General features: G+C 45.3%; 1 protein-coding gene across 1 annotated transcript in view; it reads right to left on the bottom strand.

Annotated features, from left to right (window-relative positions):
• RGS3 (regulator of G protein signaling 3) overlaps window positions 1-22,324 on the bottom strand; it is a 145,050-nt gene extending 122,726 nt beyond the window's left edge. The window contains exons 1-2 of the mRNA XM_032634931.1: window positions 22,219-22,324; window positions 7,964-8,144 (exon numbers count right to left, since the gene is read on the bottom strand). Coding sequence (XP_032490822.1) covers window positions 7,964-8,066 — 103 coding nt within the window. The 5' untranslated portion in view covers window positions 8,067-8,144; window positions 22,219-22,324. The remainder of the gene's footprint in view (window positions 1-7,963; window positions 8,145-22,218) is intronic.
• Between the last annotated feature and the right edge of the window lie 594 nt (window positions 22,325-22,918).

Below are 22,918 nucleotides of genomic sequence, written 5' to 3' on the forward strand. Positions count from 1 at the left end.
CATGAGGCTTCTGGATATTGGCAATCCAGAAGCCAATCCCCCGTTTAAGTTACACAGTATTTGCTTCACAATAAATCACTGAACTGCACATCATTTGGAGGGACACTTTTCTGTATGTGTGTTATATTTCATAATAAAAAGTGTTTTAAAAAAAAACATAGAGAGCAGAACTGGAAAAGAAAACAAAGGGTTATCAACAGGCCAGACTGAGAATTTCTGAATGCTCCCAAGCAAATGGACTCCAAATGACAGGAAAGCCAATAAATGCTGAGGCCCCTGACCAGCAAATGACAAGCTTTTGAGAAATGGTTGGATGGGTTTCCCCAACGTCCTGGGCTCAGAGCAGCCAGGCGAGCCAGGGGCAGCTGGCAGGGACAGGACATGTCGCAGGCCTCAAGTTCAGGGCCTGACTTCACACTGCCCAACACATCATCCTGCCTGGCATCTGTTCCCAAGCTTCATTCTCACTACAGAAAATGGACTTTTTATCTCTGCGGCTTCTATAGAGGCAGAGAAAGGAGAGGGACAGGTCCCAGCTAATATTGTACTATCACAACAAACATAGAAAAACAAAGAGAATGCCCACCAAATTAATGACATTCCTTAGTCTACTCTGCCTGCAGAACCACATCTTTCTGACTTCCTTCTAGCATCCAAGATTCCAGGCACTTTCTCTAGAGCTTACAGGCAGAGCCGCTACCCACAGCTTTCATTTGGGTATAACCGTTCTAAAGAGAGTTGGGTTGGTCACCGAATGGCCGCAGCTCCCTGCAGCCCTCAGAACGTGTCCAGTCTGCCTATCACCTCATGGCTCAGACACCCTGGAGGAAAGGCAAGCTGTTCTCTCCCATGACCACTCACCACATTCAGGCCCTGGACCAAATCCCAGGTAAGTTAATTATCTGTTGCCTCAGGCAAGCTAATAAGTTGGTATTCTTTCAAGAAGATATGCTTTAAATACTTATCAAACATTTTTATTAACTTGGGTTTATATTTTCTATATAAAATATTATGCCTAAATTCATGTGGAACCCAAGAGAGTCAAAACAATCTTGAAAAAGAAGAACAAAATTGAAGGATTCACACTTCCCAATTTCAAAACTTACTACAAAGCAGCCGTTTTCAAGACAGTGTGATACTGGCATAAGAACAGACAAACAGATTAATGGAACAGAATTAAAAGTCCAGAAAGAAACTCATGTATGTATGGTCAATTAATTTTCAACATAGGTGCCAAGACCATCCAATGACGATATAATAGCATTTTCAATAAACGATGCCAGGAGAACTGGATACCATATACACGTGAATGAAGCTGGATCCTTTCCTCACACGATACACAAAAATTAACTCAAAATGTTTTTTTAAAAATAAGCTTTTAACTCAAACTCAAAGACCTAAATCTAAGAGTCAAAACTATACAACTCTTTTTTTTTTAATAAATTTATTTATTTTGTTTATTTTTGGCTGCACTGGGTCTTTGTTGCTGCACACGGGCTTTCTCTAGTTGTGGCAAGTGGGGCTACACTTCGTTGTGGTGCGCAGGCTTCTCATTGCGGTGGCTTCTCTTGTTGCGGAGCACAGGCTCTGGGTGCGCAGGCTGCAGTAGTTGTGCTGCGCGGGCTCAGTAGTTGTGGTTCGCGGGCTCTAGAGTACAGTCAGTAGTTGTGGCGCACGGGCTTAGTTGCTCCGCAGCATGTGGGATCTTCCCAGACCAGGGCTCGAACCCATGTCCCCTGCATTGGCAGGCAGACTCCTAACCACTGTACCACCAGGGAAGCCCTCAAAACTATAAAACTCTGAGAAGAAAACATAGAGGTAAATTTCTGTGATCTTGGATACGATAGTAGATGCTGAGATTTGACACCAAAAGCACAGCAACAAAATTAAAAATGGATTAATTGGACTCCATCAAAATGAAAAAAATTTGAGCTTCATAGAACACTATCAAGAAAGTGGATCAAAAAACCCACAGATTGGGCTTCCCTGGTGGTGCAGTGGTTGACAGTCCACCTGCCAATGCAGGGGACGTGGGTTCGTGCGTGCCCCGGCCCGGGAAGATCCCACATGCCGCGGAGCGGCTAGGCGCGTGAGCCATGGCCGCTGAGCCTGCGCGTCCAGAGCCTGTGCTCCGCAACGGGAGAGGCCACAACAGTGAGAGGCCCGCGTGTCGCAAAAAAAAAAAACCCACAGATTGAGAGAAAATATTTGTAAATAATATCTGATAAGGGGCTAGTATTTAGCATATATAAAGAACTCTTACAACTCAAAAATAAACAAGTACTCCTTAAATTGGCTATTTAAATTAATTTTAAATTTTTAAATTAAATGGGCAAAGAATCTGAATAAATTTTTCTCTAAAGAAGATATACAAATAGCCAATAAGCACATGAAAAGATGCTAAATAGCACTGGTCATCAGGGAAACGCAAATCAAAACCACAATGAGATAACCACTTCACATCCACTAGGATGGCTAGAATCAAAAAGTCAGATAGGGCTTCCCTGGTGGCGCAGTGGTTGAGAGTCTGCCTCGATGCAGGGGACACGGATTCATGCCCTTGTCTGGGAAGATCCCACATGCCACGGAGCGGCTAGACCTGTGAGCCATGGCCGCTGAGCCTGTGCGTCCAGAGCCTGTGCTCCACAACGGGAGAGGCCACAACAGTGAGAGGCCCGCGTACCAAAAAAAAAAAGAAAGTCAGATAATAGCAAGTGTTGGTGAGGTTGTGGAGAAAGCAAAACCCTCATGCCTTGCTGACAGAAATGCAAAATGGTGCAACCACTCTGGAAAAGAGTTTCGTAGTTTCTCAAATAGTTAAACATAGAGTTACCATTTGACCTAGCAATTCCACTCCTAGGTGTATACCCAAGAGAACTGAAAACATTTGTCCACACAAAAACTTGTGTATCAGTGTTCATAGCAGAGCAATATTGATAATAGCCAAAAGACAGAAACAATGCAGATGTCCATCAATGAATTAATAAACAAAATGTGGTATATCCATACAATAGAATATTACTCAGCTGTAAAACTGAATGAAATACTGATATATGCTACAATATGGATGAACTTTGTAAACATTATGCTAACTGAAAGAAGCCAGTCACAAAAGGCCACCTATTATAGGATTCCATTTATATGAAATGTCCAGAATAAGCAAGTATATAAGGACAGAAAGTAAATTAGTGATTGCTTAGAGTTAGGGGACAGAGAGGATTGGGAATTGGGGGTAATAAACTAAAGGGTATAGTGTTTCTTTTTGAAGTGATAAAAATGGTCTAAAATTGACTGTGGTAATGGTTACACAACTCTGTGAATGTACTAAAAAACATTTAATTGTATAATTTAAATGAGTGAATTGTATGTATGTGAATTATATCTCAGAAAAGCTATTTTTTAAGTTAAAAAATACACTAATAAAATTAAAATATATGATCCTGAAGGAAAAAAAAACGTATGTGCACCTGTAATGGCTTCTTCAAATTATACCATTTCTCATAAATATAAAATCCCTCTGGAGTAGCTGGGTTCGAGCTCTAGTTTACTCAACCCCCTCCCTTGAAGCCAGGCCACCTCCTTAGAAGGCAACATAATGTATGGCCAACTAACGTTACTTGAAGGTGCCCCTTATTGGGGGACAAGGAACTATACTCATACACACACACACACACACACACAAATACATAAATCACGACATATTCCATACAGTATTCTCCCTGAAAAAAATTCTGGTCAAAACAATTTTGTTTCTTTTTAGTTCCAGAGATGCTGGAAATGTAGCTCCCTTTACCTATTTGTGCTCAGGGAACTACCAGTTAAGCAGCAGCTTCCTCTGGTTCCACAGGGCAAAAAGCCCACTGCTGAAGGCCAGGGGCCACCTGCCATGCTGGGGAAAAGCCAGTGAACTGAGGAAAACTTAGCAAAGACCTTCATTTTAAGGGAGTCCAAGTTGGCTATCAAACTGAATAGTTGATAGCCAAAAACTGAATACTTGATAGCCAACTGACTCTGAATCCATAGCTTCCAAACCTGGCTCATCAACAAAATACTTCTGTGGCTTCTTAAAATTACAGATTCTTTGACTGTACCCCAGACCTATTAAACCAGGATCTCTGGGATCTCCAGGTGCTTCTGATAACTGGCCACGTTTGAAAACCACTGGTAAAACTCTTCATTCCCAAGCAGACAAGCAAAGATCACTCAGTGTACAAAGAAATCAGCAGCCTGGAAGAGGGACGGCATTTGTCAAGGAAACAGAGCTAATGAAGGAAGCAGGAGAGAACTCTTCCAGTGTCGGTCCACGGAGAGATTTGAGAGGAGGCTGCATACGTGGAGCCGGAGGCTCCCCACCCCACCAGGTTCCTGCCCGCCCCGGCACACACTCAGGTCACATCACACCCTGATACCCACCCAACGCAGCCCTGAGGCCGTGGCTGGGCAGGTCATCCACTCCCTGCTGGGTTGGACCCTCCCCAACTTCCCAGATCCGGCAGGGAGATTAACTCAGTACAAGAATATGGGCTGATACAAGGAAATAGTCACATCATACCAGTAAGGAAAAGAAATGGGTTACAAAGCTGTACATACAGCAGAATCTCAATTTTGTTAAAATTAGGCACACACAAATACACACACACACACACACACACACACACACACACAGAAATAAGTCTGGAAGGATATAAACCATGTTAACAATGGCCTCCTCTGGGGAGTCAGATTACAGGTGATTTTCGCTTTCCTCTTTTCACTAAGTTTTCAACAATGAATACATCCTACCGTGATAATAAGGAGAAAAAACAGTGAAACGTTTTTTACTTTTTAATCAGGACACGGCTAAGCTAACAAGGCCTCACAGCTCTCCGCCACTCTTTCCTGACCACTCCAGTACCACCAGCTCAGAGCATCCCGGGAACCTCCCCTATCTGGTAGAATCCCACATCCTCGTGGGGATAACAGGAATTGCCTCCACCGGTTGGGAGGATTAAATGAGATGATGGAGGGAAAGCACTTGGCACACGGCATGGCACGTGATAAACATGCAACAAACGGTGTTGAGTTAATTACTCTTGTTACCTTCTACCAACTGGACCTGTGAATTCCAGGATGCCAGACCACAGGCCATTTCTAGGGGTCAAGCCACTGCTTTTCCGTTACTCCCTCTGCCCCTAGAGAAGAAGGCAGGTTGTGAAGAGCCAAGCGTGCTGATAGAGGTAAGCCCGAGAGTAGGAGAGCCGGAACCCCAAGGAGGGCACAGCTCCTTAGGTGCTCTGTCTTTGAAATGTGGGCAAAGTCCACTTATGTTGCAGTAACTGCCCCAACTTTCACAAGGAAAATTATATAAAAGGTTTTTATATAATTTTTATAATATAAAAAATATATTTTTTTATAATAAAAAAAATTATAAAAAAGGTTTTTTTTAATGTGCTGTACACGTCATCTCAGAAGGCTTGAGCTCAGGTACCAACTCTGCAGCTGGCTCACTGGGAGACCTTCCTCTGGGGATCTCAAGTCTTCAGAGAGGAGACATAACTCCCTGCCCACAGAGAGTTGCAGAACCAGTGAGGAAACAAGGGCTAGGAAGAGCTGTATCCTAGGACACGGCTATTTATCTTACTGTGGGGACTTGGAAGCCCAGGTTTGCCCAGACCATTGGGGCAGCTGCTGCCCAGCTGTTATTTGGGGGAACCCACTCCTGCTATCTAGGGGCTTGGAAGCAGGAGCCTACTGCCCAATTCTTTCCGCCTCAAGCCCCCAGGGCAGCCCTGGGACCCTGCTGAGAGCGCAGTAGCTCCTGGAGGGGAGAATTCTCCCATCTCTGCTGCAGGTCAGGCATCCACCAGAGCCGTGGCGCTGCAGCCGCTCCAAGGTGAGCCCACAGGAAGCCAAGGCCATTGGGGCTGACCCAGCACCTGTCCTGTCCCTGAGCCAAAGGGAAGAGAGACTGAGGAGGTCTGGAGATGTAGTAACAAGACCTTGACTTAACCCTGAGCTGCTTGTTAATGGGAAGCTCAGTGGTGGCAAACTCCATCCCTGAAAGATTAACTGGGGCACGACTGTTCCAGCCAAGTGAGGCACAACCAACTGCACTCGGCACCAGTGGCCAGGCAGCAGGCGGGGCCCGGCGGCTTGAGCGGCCTGAGCCTGTGCCCTGAGCCCCTGCTGCGCGACCACGGGAGGCAGATGTCCCCAAACAGAAGGATGGCTGCTCCCTGCCTCACCTGCCACCACGAGGGGGTTGCCCTCTCTGGGCGCTGCGGGCAGGGTGAAGCAGTCCCTGGCGGCAGCCGCCGCGGGCACTTACCAAAAGTGGTGAGGTAGAAGGACAAGCCCGGGTGGGCGCGCCGGCTCCCGAGGGAGACGCGGTGCAGGGAGCGCTCCATGGCAATGGCCCCGCTCCCGCCGGGCCGGGGTGCCTGTAACTCGAGGCGTCTGTGTTGCTCCCAGTAACCGAGGCAGCAGGTTCACCGCCCCCGCGCCAGTGTCTCGGCGGCGGGCGCGGGAGGCCGGCTTCAGCGCGCGTTTGAACCTGCGGGCGCGCCAGGCCCTGATTGGCCCGCGCCGGTTTGAATGCGGAGATTTCCACCTGACCGAGCCGCCACCGGCCGAGGGGAGGAGGCGCCCGCGGCCCATCTGCTGCCGGGACGGCGGTCCTCCCCGTGGAGCCGGCAGGATGGGCGGCCCCACCGAGGCTCGGGGCTCGGGGGCCGTTCTGGGCTGCAGGTGCCAGCCCCATACCAGGCCCACGGCTCCTGGCGCGCCCACTCGGCGGGCTTGGCCTGCTCGCCCAGCTGCCCCAGGCCAGCAGTTAGCTAGGTTTGCAACATGCTTTGAAGCTCAGACCTGTACTCACCAGACCCAAGCAAGGGCAGGGGAGCACCCTCCTGGCCCAAAGCGGTGGGGTTTGGGAAAACGTTCTCCACCCTTGGACCTCCAGCCCCCACCAGCTGCAGGGCCCTTCCCTGACCCTGGCCCATCTCTCTCTTGAGCCCTCTCTTGGACGAGAGCAGCCTGGCACAGGTCCACACCAGAGCAGCTTCCTCCAGCCAGCCTCATGGCCCCCCATGGGCAGCCTGGTGCCATGAGACAGGAGCACAGGCCCCCAGCACCTGAGGGACAGAAATGCACAGTATAGTATGTGGAGGGGGCAGGCACTTTCAATCTCCAGAGCTCGTTGCGAGGAAGCAGAGCTGGAAGGAAGGTCAGCCCCTGCGCTGCTTTGTCGGCAAACATTCATGGGATGCCTCCTGGGAGCAGTTTCAAAGACATCTGCTCTGCAACTCTCTGTTGCTGCCGGGGAAAGCTGCTGGTCTCATGTAAATCTAAGAATGGGAAGTGTCGGCAGTTGCCAAGTGGATATCTGTGGCTCAGTGATCCACTCAAGACAAGGTTGGGGGATGCAAGAAAGAAAGTGGGGAGAAAAGTTATATGTATGGAGTACCAGGTGCCCGTGGCTGAGCTGGGCAATTTACACACATCTTCTCATTTAATCTTCACAGTAACCCTAAGAAGTATTAGCCCCAATTTACCAGGGATAAACCTGGTAAATCTCACACAGAGAGGGCAGGTGACTTTTCCAAGGTGGGCAGGGCTGGAATTTGGACCCAGGCCTGGTCTGCCCCAAAGGCCATCCTCCTCCTGTTCTTCCTTGGCCTCCACTCCTGCCCCATGGCCAATGGCAGGTGGAGGGAGCAGACCTGCCTTCTTGAGGCAGGTAAGGAAACTAGATGCCACAGGGCCAGCTGGCCACCAGAGGGGAACAGAACCTGGAAAAGGAGCCCAGAAATCAACAAAGTAGTGGTCAAGTGCAAATGAGTCACATGAAGGCCAGTGGGTTGTTCAAATCCTGGCACATTGTGAAGCCCTGCTCTGCACTTCCCCCACCCCAACTCCTTGAGCACTGCCCTTAGCAGGGACAAGCCTGCTCCCTTGGCCCCAGCCCAGTGACAGACAGACTTACCTGCACCCTGGACTTGAGCGGGCCTGATCCTTCTCCTGGCTGGGGAAGTCTGAGTCCAGGCATCCTTTCTGGGCAGGGAAGTATCCCAGCTCTGCCACTCCATCCAGCCAAGGAAAACAGGCAACCTCAGGCTCAAGCCACAGGATTCAGACAGGACACGGAGGCTGAAAGTGCTGTAGACCTGCGGGACCAAGATGGGAGCATGAGTTAGGCATGGCCTGAGGATGCCCCCTGAAAGGGGGGTCCACCCCAGTAGGAATTAGAAAGGATGATGTTCAGGAGTCTGAGCAAAGGGAGGCCCACAAAGGGAAAAGTGATGTGCCCAAGGTGACAGTGGCCCCTTCACAGCTCAGGGACCACTGTAGCACCTGCACTAAGGGAGACCGCCTTGGACTCAGGAAGCTGTGAGCAACCGGCAGATACACATTCAGGAGGGTAGAAGCCAGCAGGAGAGCTGGGTAGACTTGCATTATCTGTATGTGGCCTGAGGGAGAAAAGACTGAGGCCCACACTTGGCACTTCACCCCTACTCGGGACAAAGGTCCTGCTGCCTTGCAGGTTCCCTCCTGACTCCTCCTGCCCCATAAGTTGGGGACCCCAGTGCCACTCTGATAGTGATCTGACTCTAGTGGCACCACCTTCACCGCCCTCACCACCAACATTAAGGCCCCTTTACTTAGTAGAGCACTAGAAGCTTCCTGCTCTTAAAGGGGCAGGTCACTCTTTTCTCAGGAGGGGGAGGACAGAAGTGAGTGGGAGCCTGGGCAGTGGCACTGCGGGAGACACTGGCCCCATTAACCCACACTACTGTTTACAGCAGACATCCAGAAAGGGTTGAGGTTTATGGCCCTGCTTTCTCCAAAAAGACAAGGGAGTTTGAGGACCACGCCTGGCTTTCTGACATGCCCTGAACACTCTAGCTCCCCTGGTCATGGGCCTCAGTATCCCTCTAACACTCACACACACTCCACACATACATAAACAAACTACACATACAATATTAACACTGCACACGCTCTGCACACACACACACACACACACACACACACAACACTTCCCACGTACATTCACGAATACATCAGATACACAAACATCCCATATACATACACCCCACACACAAATAAACACACCACATACACACCTCACGCATATATACAATCACACCCCACACACAAATAAACACACCACATACACACCTCACACATATATACAATCACACCCCACACACAAATAAACACACCACATACACACCTCACACATATATACAATCACACCCCACACACAAATAAACACACCACATACACACCTCACACATATATACAATCACACCCCAGATTTTCATGCACCCTATGCACATACACAAGCACACAGACACACACACACAGACATACACACACACCAAAAAAACCCCACTTAAATGCACTATATACATACAGCACATCCACATACAAAGAATGATTGATTATATTTTTTAAGACTGACTCTGTTTCAAGAAGAATAAGGACTACTTGTGTTTGGAGGCAAGGGACTAAAGAGGTTTATTTGGGTACATTTTCACATTAGCTATCAAAGAACCTTAGTGCCTTTAAGATATCATCTGGTCCAATATCCAAAACAATTTTGAAAAATAATAATAAAGGCGGCTAGGACTACCAGATGTTAAACAGTCTTATAATAACGTAGAAAGAAGACAAACAGATCAATGGAACAGAATAGAAAGTTCAGGGGAAATATGATTTTACTTAGAAAACAAGACAATGTTCAAAATTCTTTAAACTAAAGACTCATTTCAAAGAGAAATGGAACAGCTAATTCAGATGAAAATTTTAAAAGGAAATAATAAGGTTAAAGTTGAAATTTATTTTTAAAAAACAGACTTCAACAACAAAACCATAGCCTGGTTCTTTGAAAAGACCAATAAAACAGAACTCTGGCAAAACAAAGAAAACTATAAATAAACAAGTTTAGGAAAGAAAGATAGCCAAGATACAAAGGTAATTCTTTAAATTATGAGAGAAAACCATTGCAACTTTATTTGTAAATTTGAAAATCTGGGGGGAAATTGGTGCTTTTCTAGAAAGTATTAATTATTAAAATTGGTACAAGAGTTTGAAATTTTTAATAGATCACTAACCATAGACAAAATACAAAAGGAAATTAAAAATCTACCTGACAAAATTACAGAAGACTCAGATAGTTTTAGAGGTCAATTCTATTAGACCTTCAAGAAACAGATAATGCCTATGTAATTTAAAACTATTTCAGAACTAGAAAAAAAAAAAAACTGGAAGATTTGTCAGTACTAGATACAAGCCTAGGCAAAGACAAAAACCAGATAAGGTTAGCAACAGAAAACTATAGACCAAAGGTCAAAGATAAAAATAAGAGTAGAAGTTAATGAAATAGAAAACATAGATAAAAGAAGACCTATTAAAAATATGACAAAAACTAGGCCCACATTCCCCCAGTTTTGCCACATTCCTTTTTTAAAAGAAAAGCTAGAAATGTTTAAGTTTTAATATGACATCTCCCAATTTTTTAATATTGACTATTCATTCAAATTTTTGAAAAACATTATGTAGGCCAAATAAAATATATCTCAGCCCTATAACTAGTTTGAAATCTCTGCTAGACCAATCTGATTTATGAATATGGACACAAACTTCCTAAATATTAGCAAATCAAATCCAGCAGTATATTCACAATACATTCAAATGGTCTATATTCCAGGAATGCAAAGACGGCTCAGATTTAATGAACATACTAGTGCAGGGGCTGGCAAACTCTGCCTACAGGCCAATCTGGCCAGCCACCTACTTTTGTACAGCAAGTAAGCTAAGAGTGGATTTTACAGCTTTTAATGGTTGAAAAAAAAATTTTTTTAACTTTAAAAAAAAGGTATTTCTATGGCCATAAAAATTTTTTAATTTTTAAATTAAAATATGAATGTAAAATATTTACAATATATGGCAAATATGTATACATGTACAAAGAAGTCTTACAAATCAGTAAGAAAAAATAAATGTACCAAAGAACGTGAATAATCATTGCACAAGAGAAGAAATGTAATTGACTAATACATAAAATACTAGCAACCAGAAAAAGAAAAAAATCATCCCACCGTCTGCCTTCAGGAAGCTCAAGCATTTGTATTTACAGATGAGACAACTAAATTTCAGAGTTGTTAAATGAATCAGGTTGCTAAGGTAGTAAATAAACAGTGGAGAAATAAGAATCCAGCCAAAGAACCACTATAGAATGTCATCTTTCACACTAATCTTCAACTAGTAGTACTAAGACCTCCATGGCTTCTAACACATTAAAATTCAATTCAACAGATGTTTACTAAGCTAAGCACCCATGCTGTGCTGAGCCTTACGCTGAACGCTGAGCATACAGAAGTAAACAAGATGGAGCTTACAATCTGGTGGAAGACTGGATGAGTGTTACAATGGAGGAAACATGGCAACCTGCAGAAACACAGATTAGTATCTCACTTAGCCTGGGGATCTGGGCCAACCAAGATGAGAATGGAAGTCGGAGAAGACTTCTCAAAGAAAGTGACCTGAAGGATGATTTAGCCAAGCCAATGAGGTGAAGGAAGGGGGTTATAGGCAAAAAGAACAAAACATGCAAAGGCCAGATAATGAGAGAAGCTTATACATTTGAGGAATGGAACAATGGGACACATGGCAGGGAGGGAGGAATATGCAAGAAGGTAAACATCATACAGGGCTTCACATATTATTAAAAGGAGCTTGGGCTTTATCCTAAATGTAGGGCAGTCGTTGAAAGATTTTGAGCGATCCCAAAAGGTTTTGTGTTTTAGAAAGATCACTCTGGCTAGAGTATTAAAAAATGGATTGGGGGGACTTCCTTTGTGGCGCAGTGGTTAAGAATCCTCCCGCCCTGCTGCCTCGGAGTGGAGACTTCAGAAGCAGCAGAGCTCCTAGCGCCTCCCCGTCTTCCTCAGCTGCCTCCTCCCGAGCCAAAGAGGCCTGTTCCCAGCTCTGCCTGCTGAGTGAAGAAGTGGGCTTGACTGCATTGCCGCTGTATAAAGCATGTGGTCTTAATGGTGTGTGGACAGCTGACAAAGTTAATCCTTTTTTGTAATACTTTCTATGTGACGTTTCTCTTCCCTTTAGAAACACTGCACTTTTTAACTCTAGGCATGATCTCTTCTGCGTTGACTGGACTTTGTAGGGATGGGGGAGGATCAAGAGGAAGTGGACAGCCAGAGACCCTGAAGGGGCCACTTCCATGACTGCTTTATGCAGAAGTCATAACAAATGCTGGTGTCTTTAGCTCCAAATGTGGCAGGAAGGGGGGTGGAGGGGTCAGGGGGGAATCGGGAAGCTCACGGGGCGGGATCCATAAAGAGCAGTGTGGAGGTATACAGCCTGAGCCTGACTCCACGCCACTGGATAATTTATGTTGTCAAACTGCTGTTCTTAGGAGGCATTCAGAATGTCACAGAGGCCAGACCTATGGCCTCCTGGACCCCTGGGCCGGCAGGGCATCTTGGAAGAACAGTGCTTGGTTTGATACCTGCAGCAGAGGAGAGGAAAGCCCAGAGATGTACTGTGAGGAGGGGACCCATCGTGTCCCAGTATATCCGGGACTAACTTTCTGAGCCCCCTATCCAAAGCTGGCTTTATTTCCGTTAACGCTGGTGCTCCTGCATCTCACGAGTACACCCTGTGTGTCTGGCCTCTCCTCTCTGCATTTCATTGTCACACACACCCCCGACGCCCCCTCCCCGCCCCGGATATGGGGAAGGTCAGCAGTGAAAGGGTTAAGCAGCAAGCTTTGGTTCATGGTTTTAACTCCTTGGTAAAGTAAATTAGGCAATGCCAAAGGCTGTGGGTTTGGTCCTTGGAGAAAATGTGGGCCTTACAAGATGGGACAGTAAATTTTGGAGGGCTTTATTTATTTATTTATTTATTTATTTATTTATGGCTGTGTTGGGTCTTCATTGCTGCGTGCAGGCTTTCTCTAGTTGCGTTGAGCAGGGGCTGCTCTTCATACTGATGTGCGGGCTTCTCACTGCCGTGGCTTCTTTTATTGTGGAGCACGGGCTCTAGGCCCATAGGCTTCAGTAGTAGTGGCTTGCAGGCTCTACAGCACAAGCTCAGTAGTCGTGGCATACAGGCTTAGTTGCTCCGCAGCACATGGGATCTTCCTGGACACAGCTCACGGGCCCAGCCGCTCCACAGCATGTGGGATCTTCCCGGACCGGGGCATGAACCCATGTCCCCTGCATCCGCAGGCGGACTCTCAACCACTGCGCCACCAGGGAAGCCCCAGCAGGCGGATTCTTAACCATTGCACCACCAGGGAACCCTGGAGGGCTTTATTGAAGAAATAAAAGACATCTTTTGTATCTTAAAAAAAAAAAAAAAAAAAAAGGAATCCGGCTGCCAATGCAAGGGACACGGGTTCGAGCCCTGGTCTGGGAAGATCCCACATGCCGCGGAGCAACTAAGCCCGTGCGCCTCAACTACTGAGCCTGCGCTCTAGAGCTCGCGAGCCACAACTACTGAGCCTGAATGCCACAACTACAGAGCCCGCATGCCACAACTACTGAAGCCTGAGCACCTAGAACCCGTGCTCCAAAACAAGAGAAGTCACCGCAATAAGAAGCCCGCACACCACCACAACGAAGAGTAGCCCCCGCTCACCACAACTAGAGAAAGCCCGCGTGCAGCAACGAAGACCGAACACAGCCAAAAATAAATAATAAATAAATAAATTTTTTTAAAAAATGGATTGGGAAGGTGGAGGGGTGGCATGAGGGTTGGAATCCAAAAGTGCTGTTAGGTGAAGTTTTTACCAGTGGCCCAGGTTAAAAAAAAAACTAGTGTAGTAGCAATAGGGATGGAAAAAGGTAGAATCAACAGGACTTGGTGGTTGATTGGAAGGTAAAAGGCAAGAAATCCTGGCTTGAGAAATTAGCTATTCAGAAGTGACCTTTACAGAGATGGAGAACATGAGAGGAAGGGCTGGACTGAGGGGAGACTTGATGAGCTCACCACTGAGCCTGCTAAGGTTGAGTTACTTCCTTGCTGTCCAACTGAATATGTCAAGTGAACTGTTGAATACACTGGACATAAGTACAGGAAAAAATACTTAGGCTAAAATATAGATTTAGGAATTCCCAGTGAAGCCATGGCATGGATAAAAGATACCAAATAGAATGTTTAATGTGAGAAGAAGGCTCAGGAAAGAGCCAAGAAGAATACCAACAGCAAAGACAGGTAGAGGAAGAAAGGCTAGAAAGGGAGAAGGAAAGCCAGGCAATGTATTAAGAAAGAGACAATAGTCAATAATCTCAAACACTGTCGAGAGGTCAAGGAGGTTAATAACTGAGAAGTGTCCATTGGATTTAGCAACAAGACAATCATTATTGACCTTCCATCCCAGAATAAAATGCTGGGAGGCAACAGCTCCACATGAATGAAACTGTACCAAATTCACTCCAAAAGGAAAAATACCCTGGGCTCAAAGCCAGAGAATATTCTTGGGTCAGGTTTTTTTCTTGTCCTAAATTTAACCAGCTGGAATGTTTTGTTAAGTGGTATTTTTTTCACCCTTGAAATGAAGGATTTGCCTTTTAAAAGTATGTCTGCAATTCATCTTCAAGGTAAAACACAGTATCTTGGGTTAGTGGTTCTCTACAGGAGCAGGTGCTGGTTGCTGTAAATACCACTGAGAAACTTCAATTTGCCTCAGCTACAGAAGTCTTTGGTGACCTACATACACAAATAGCGTCTAAGTGGGAACCAAGCAAAAAAAAAAACCTCAAGATTTCAAGTAAGCTGAGAGATATTGTTTCAAAATAGAAGAGAACAAAACCTTCACTGCAGAGGAACGTGAAATAGTTAGTTGAGTACAATGATAAGGGCCAAAGACTTGACAGAAAAGCAGAGTCACCTGTCTCTTCTAGAATGGCTCAGTTTCCTTGTAGATGTTGGAAGCCCTTTTAGCCTCTTCAGTAAGCACCCGTTTTCCTGACCTGATAACAAGCAGCTTGGCTTGGCATAGTCAAGGGCTCCAGAGGCCCTCAAAAAGTTTTCCAAACTTAAAAAACAATATAGGGGCTTCCCCGGTGGCGCAGTGGTTGAGAGTCCACCTGCCGATGCAGGGGACACGGGTTCGTGCCCTGGTCCGGGAAGATCCCACGTGCCGCGGAGCGGCTAGGCCCGTGAGCCATGGCCGCTGAGCCTGTGCATCTGGAGCCTGTGCTCCACAATGGGAGAGGCCACAACAGTGAGAGGCCCGCGTACCGCAAAAAAAAAAAAAAAAAGAAAAAGAAAAATATAAACTTCTGCCTCCTGCCAAGATGGAGTAACATCTTGGGACTGGACCAATCCAGGGACTGGATTTTCCCTCTCACCTGAAACAACTAAAAGACTGGACAAAATATATGAATCAACAGTTTTCAAGATACTGGACATCAAGCAACAAAGGGCGGTGATCCCTGGGAAACAAAACCAGCAAGGTGAGCCCTACGATTGCTGCAGCTCCTTGCCTGGAGAGACCAACTCCAAATCCTCAAGGCAGCTAGAGTTCACAGGATAGAGCATCAGAGAGGAAAGAGCTGCACAGAGAGCTTCAGAGATCTGCAGAGGGTCTCCCTTCAAATCTTCAACTAAGTGCTAATGAGCTCATAGGTGTTAGGAAAGTACCTTGAGGCTGGGGAAGGAAGCACCAAAAAGAACTAGTGGGAATAATCTTTCCCAGGCTCTCACAGGACCAGGATTAGCTCTTATTCTCATCAGCCAGAGTGGAAAGACCTTCTAATTCATGCGGCATTGGGTAGGTACTCAGAAGGGTTTTACCCCAGTTGTGGGGAATAATTAGCCCTAGACTAAATGATGCTCTGTTCTCATCTAAGAAACCCTAAAAGCAAGACCCAAAAAGATCAAAAGCTTTCTAAGTAACCAGTGACAAAGAGAAAAATCTTGAAAGCAGCAAGAAAAACCACATTATATACAGAGGAACAAAGAAAAGAATGACATTGGACTTACCCGAAATACGCACCTGAAGACAGTGAAGCAACAACTTTAAAGAAAAAAACTGTCAACCTAGAATTCTATACCCAGCAAAAACATCTTTTAAGAATGAAGGCGAAAATAAAGATTTTCTCAGACTTACAAAAGCTAATTGAATTCATCATCGACAAACCTGTACTACAAGAGGTGCTAAAGTCTTCCAGGCAGGAGGAAAACAATATCATATGGAAATCTTGATCTACAAAAGGAATGAAGAGAACACCAGAAATGGTAACTATATGGGCACATATAAAAAAGGGTTTTTTCCTATTATTTAAATCTCTTTAAAAGAACACTATAGATGGACCTAGAGACTGTCATACAGAGTGAAGTAAGTCAGAAAGAGAAAAACAAATACCGTATGCTAACACATATATATGGAATCTAAAAAAAAAAAAAAAAGGTCCTGAAGAACCTAGGGGCAGGACAGTAATAAAGACACAGATGTAGAGAATGGACTTGAGGACACGGGGAGGGGGAAGGGTAAGCTGGGACGAAGTGAGAGAGTGGCACTGACATATATATACTACCAAATGTAGAACAGATAGCTAGTGGGAAGCAGCCACATAGCACAGGGAGATCAGCTCGGTGCTTTGTGTCCACCTAGAGCAGTGGGATAGGGAGGGTGGGAGGGAGGAGTTATGGGGGTATATGTACAGCTGATTCAATTTGTTATACAGCAGAAACTAACACACCATTGTAAAGCAATTATACTCCAACAAAGTTGTTTAAAAAAGTAAATAAAGTGAATCAAAACCGTTACTGTTCTTATGCTGCAAAAAATAAAGAATTTTTTAAAAATTAAAAAAAATAAAAGAACACTATAACTAGGATAATAAATGATTAACTAAAAAAAAACACCCAGAGGGCTTCCCTGGTAGCACAGTGGTTAAGAATCCACCTGCCAATGCAGGGGACAAGGGTTCGAGCCCTGGTCCAGGAAGATCCCATATGCTGCGGAGCAACTGGGCCCATGCACCACAACTACTGAGTCTGCACTCTAGAGCCCACATGCCACAACTACTGAGCCCACGCTCCTAGAGCCTGTGCTCCACAACAAGAGGCCACGGCAATGAGAAGCCTGCGCACCGCAACAAAGAGTAGCCCCACTCGACGCAACAAGAGAAAGCCTGCACACAGCAATGAAGACCCAATGCAGCCAAAAATTAAATTAAATTTAAAAAAACACCCAGAACTCCCTGCATCCTGAAATAAATTGTTACATGTTGCCTTGTCTAAATTCTGATGAGGTAACTGCAAGAAGCAAACTCCAGGGAAGCTATTAGCAACTTAGCTTTTGCAGTCAGGTGGGAATGTGGATTCTACTTATGGAAGAAAATAATATGGATATATTTAGTATAAAATGCAACAACCACAGCTGAGATCTGTGGCTCAGATGGATGACACTCAAGCTTGAATATAAAGCTTATGTAGACCAAAGCCTTTTTCTGGATCAATGTAATGTGATGATGAACTGTCTTCCAGTGGACAGTAGCAGATCATACAGGGACAGAGGTCATGGCATCTAGAGATCCCAAACACTCTCCAAGGGAATTTCCTTGGGAACTAGGGAATATATCTAGGTTGGTTTTACTGGAACTATAACTGAGAACAGTGGCATGTATTCCTTTTGCTTCCAGATTCTCACCAATCACTCTTGGACTCCTTTTTCTGCTCCCACCACTTACTGAAACTGTTCACTCAGAGGTCATCATTGACTTCCATATTCTGAATATCATTTGCCTCTTCTCAGTCCTCATCCTCCTTGCCTTAGTTTTCCTCCCACTTCTCTGAAAATTCCTCTATTTTATGGCTCTTCCTGCCTCCTAGTGAGAGTATGCTACCCAGTTGTGCCCTTCAGACTCCCTCCTTCCTCAATATTCTCCCCGTCTGAGATCTCATCCACTCCTATTTTTACTCTCAGCTACCTGTTCTGATGATGACTCCTGGATCACTCTGCAACACCAAGGCCCAGGGCCACCTCTGCTTTGACACACGAACCAAAAATCTCCTTCCTCTCTGCACCCACCCTCTCCCCGCCAGCTCACCTAGACTATAGCCCTAATTGTCTGCTTTCGTATCTTTCTACCCAGCTGTGAACAACTCTAATGCAGCGACTGAGATGTGTCTTCTTAGTAGCTGCTACTGCCCAGCCTAGTCTGGCACACATTTTAAAAAGGCAAATCTTGCCAGGGAACTCAGATCTAAATCGGCATATAAAGCATAGACTGTGAATAGTCAAAATTACCCTCAAATAAGCCCTTAGTCACCCATAAAATGCACACGGTATTGTGAATCAAAAGGGGAACAGCAAATTCACCTTCTCTGTCTTGCATTCCCTCCGGGATGTATTTTCACTGAGTGCAGAGCCAGAACAGCCCCCACCAGCTGCATTATAGTCTGTCACTCCCTCACACTTGGGCTTCATGTTTTAGCCCCGCACACTGACTGAATTTCCGTAAGTGAAAAGCATAGATAGCTAGAACTCCACTGAAAGGTTTGATGAATGAATTCCTTTATCTTCCCTTCAACTGGTTCTTCCTTTTAACTTCACAATTTCTGATGCCAGCACCTCACTGTCAGGCTGAAAATTCAACTCCTCCCTCTCCCTCACTCTTTCTTTCCACTTTCCAGCTTCTTAATTCTTCCTCTGCACAACTTCCCTTTGTCTCCATTCTTACTGCCACATACATGATCCAGGCCCTGGTCACCTCCCATCTTGACTTCTATGACAGACTCCTATGACACAGAGCTGGTCTCTCTCCAATTCTTGTTTCACTGCCATTAGATTAACATTTTCCAAAGCACTAATTTAGTTCTATCACTCCTCTGTGCAAAAGCCATCAGTGTTATCAGAGAGTCCATTCTCTCCAGGCTGGCATTCAAGGCCCTAAACTATCTAGTCACAAGTTATCTCCAGTCCTACATTCCACTCTTCCCAGACAGGAACGCTACACCCCTTGCCTACCCCCCAAACTTTTCCCACTTCCCTCTACCTAAAGGCCACCTCCACAAACATCTCCACTTGCCAAAACTTAATTCAGCCTCAGATGGTAGCACCCAAAGTACCCCTTCCTTCTCACCACCATAGCTCCTTCTTTGTACCACTCAGCTCACACTGCTGCATTAAACGTACCCCAGTGGGGGAGATATGTCACTGTGTTTTTTTTTTTTTTTTTTTTTTTTTTTTTTTTATAAATTTATTTATTCATTTATTTATTTTTGGCTGTGTTGGGTCTTCGTTTCTGTGCGAGGGCTTTCTCTAGTTGTGGCAAGCGGGGGCCACTCTTCATCGCGGTGCGCGGGCCTCTCACTGTCGCGGGCCTCACAGGCTCCAGACGCGCAGAGCTCAGTATTTGTAGCTCACGGGCCCAGCTGCTCCGTGGCACGTGGGATCTTCCCAGACCAGGGCTTGAACCCGTGTCCCCTGCATTGGCAGGCAGACTCTCAACCACTGCGCCACCAGGGAAGCCCCTGTCACTGTGTTTTTATTCATTCACTCATTCAGTACATGTTATTGAGCATTTCCAACGTGCCAGGCAGTCAACCCGGTGGTAAAGATACGCAGTGAAGACAGATGCCAGTCACAGAACTGAGAGTCTGGCAGTGGAGGGTGGCAACGGGTGAGCTGTGAGGAAAGGGTATGAGAGGAAAGGGGAAAGAGCGGAACCTCACCACGACAGTGCTCAGAAAAAGCTCCCCAAAATAGTAACACACAAGCTGAGATCTAAAGAATGAGTAGAAAGTCGCCAGGCAGAAGGAGGAAGAAAAGAATCTGATCGGTTAAAGGAAGAGTATGGGGGAAGAAAAAGTCTGAAGGTAAGAGAGGACAGGGCTTATTAAAAGAACCAAAAGAAAAACTCTGACTGGAGCGCACAGAACGAGGTGAGAGTTGAGGGAATTGGGGCTACGTAAAACAAGTAGGGCCCAACCAGGTCACAGCCCTGTCTTGTAAGGCTCGTAAAACAAGCAAAAGAGGTTGGGTTTGACCCTGAGGGCAAGGAAGAGTTTTTTTGTTTGGTAGTTTTTTTTTTTAATTATTTTTTTTATTTATTTATTTTTGGCTGCTTTGGGTCCTCGTTGCCGCACGCAGGCTTTCTCTAGTTGTGGTGAGCGGGGGCTATTCTTTGTTGCAGTGCGTGGGCTTCTCATTGTGGAGTCTTCTCTTGTTGTGGAGCACAGGCTCTAGGTGCGTGGGCTTCAGTAGTTGTGGCATGCAGTCTCAGTAGTTGTGGTGCGTGGGCTTAGTTGCTCCACAACATGTAGGATCTTCCCAGACTAAGAATTGAACCCGTGTCCCCTGCATTGGCAGGCGGATTCTTAACCACTGTGCCACCAGGGAAGTCCCCAAGGGAGAGTTTTAAGGAAAGGAGTAACATGACCATATTTGCACATTGGAAAGACGGGAGAATGAATGGGAGCAGGGGTTGATGCAGTGACCCAGATGAAAGAAGATGGAGGCCTGGACTAGGGTAAGAGCAGAAGGAACAGAGAGGAGCATAAATTTGGATTCTATAGCTAATAGGATTTGGTGATTCCCTGAACTCAAAGGGGCCATGATAGGAAAAGGTCAGAGATGATCACACAGCCTAGACCAGTGCTTTGCACGTAAGAGGTGCTCAATTAATATTTGTGGATCGAATGAATGACAATAAATAAATTACTGAATGAACAACTGTACCAATGAATGAGAGGCACAGAAGAGTAAGTTATTTTTGGAGATCCTTTCCAAGGCAGAGCCATCATTAGAAGTAATACAGATGCAAGAAAAAAATCCAATTTGTTAGTTTATACCCTCCCTATATGAAGCAGGGGAAATCTCATCAAGATAAATTTAGGAGACACAAAGCAATATAAGCGCCTCAGATAGCCTTTGATGCTTCTACCTTCCCAAATGCTGCCTCCCTGAGTCTCTGCCCAGCTGATGATCTGTCAGGACCATCAATAGCCCCCAACTTCCCCAAATCCTAGGCCTCTGTGCATGCTCCAGAATTTTCCACACTCTTGAAATGGTTCTTCTAATGAGAATCTAAATTGTTCAAAGACTGATTCATTCATTCATTCATTCATTTACTGAGTGCCTCCTACACGCTGGAGCTATAAGATGGGGCTATAAGCATGACACAACAGACAGAGCCCAATCCCTCCAGGAGCTTCCAGTCCCCTTGAGCACTTAAATTAGATCACTTATGTAAAGTGTGAAATGTAGCTTTTCCTCCATTTACTCACAAAGAAGTCTCTTTGGCTGTGTATACAGACACTCTCAGAAACAACCAGAGGCCTCCAGCCTTAGAAGAATATCGTTTTCATAATGTAATATCACCACCTAGTGGTCTCAAACAACTTTACCATTTGCTCCAGTGAAACTTCTAGCTATATTCCTATGAATGACTCCCCACCATCTCTCCAGAACATTTCCTTTCTCTATCAAGATAATCTAGGGGTTGATCCTCTAACATATAATAAGTACTTAATATTTTTAAAATAAATGTATAAACAGAAGAGCAAATTAATTTCATACCTTAGTACCTTATAGCAATTGAAAATTTACAATTTTTTTCTCCCACATTCTTCTGGATTCCAAAGAACCTCTAATCATTTTCATCTAAAAGCAAGAGGTATTTCTGTCCTTAATTTAGTGAACAATTCCTTTAGGCACATTTGAATACACTGATTTTTTTAAGGGTCACTGCCACGGTGAATGAAAACCCTGACTCCCTCCCTCCAAAGGGAGCTTTCTGTAATCCAAAAACAATGAAGAACAGAGTCTGTTACCCCAGATGTCAGGACCAATAGCAAAACAAAAGACAGCTGGCTCTGCAAGGATGAGAGTGTGGGCACAGAATGTCTGAAGATGTTTTCACTGCCTCTGCTTCTGCACACAGGTCAAACTGGGCCAGGTGTCATTGGGAAGTATGCTCAGAAAACCAAGGTAAGCAAATAAAGTGGCCTATCCCTAGTAGAGATCACATAGAAAGTAGAAAATAACAACAACAACAAAAAAAACAGAATCTAGTTTCTTAGGAACAAAAGGCTCCCCGGACAGTATTCAAACAGACCAAGTCTTAAGTCCTCCTGTCTGCTCAAGTGCGTAAAGCAGATCTCCAAGCGATTCTGGCTGGAGCCTCCTGGCTATTAGGCCTCGATTCTCCTGATTCCTATGGCCCAGATGGTGGGGAAACGGCAGTTAGGAACAGTTACCTGGCTCCTTCTCTCTCAGAACATTGGGAGGCCGAAACAAAGGGTTCATGAGGGCTCCTCCCCATCAGTCGACTCTTTTCTACAGGGCCTCATCCTTCCTTTCAGATTAAGATTGTCAGCTGTGCATAAAGAGAGGGAATCAGAGAGGCATCAGAACACAGTGGAAGAGACAAGGACTCGGGTTCTAAGCCCAACCCCCTTCACTTGCTGGCCTTTGATTTCTGGCAAATTACTTAACCTCTCCAGCAAGGCCACCAGGTACTGTTGTGCAGTGGACCAACACTAGGGGTGCTGGTGTTGCTCAAATTGTAATCACCGTAGATTTGTATATTCATTGAAATAATTTTTAGCAGGTAGTAGTAAAGTGTCTTAAAGGGTCACTTTTTCTAATTCACCCAAAGGCTCCAAATGGGCTATCATCAGCCCTTTATTCTGAGCCTGAGTTTCTTAAACTATAAAACAGAGACAATCCACACCTGCCTATAGAGTTGGCCAGAGAACCAATAAAAATAGTGGGTATAAAGTGCCTTGAAAACTGTAATGTGGTATGTAGATGGTATTTCCCTAAATTCTGTTTACGATTATCCAAATTTGAGGGACTGGCATAACAAAGATGAAACAAGTTTCAGCCTACAATATTTTTTCTCTCTTTGAAAATAGAAGCAAAGGCCAGTACTCAGATAGCAAATATCTTCTCACT

This window comes from Phocoena sinus, chromosome 6 (genome assembly GCF_008692025.1).
Source record: "Phocoena sinus isolate mPhoSin1 chromosome 6, mPhoSin1.pri, whole genome shotgun sequence".
Classification (NCBI taxonomy): domain Eukaryota; kingdom Metazoa; phylum Chordata; class Mammalia; order Artiodactyla; family Phocoenidae; genus Phocoena; species Phocoena sinus.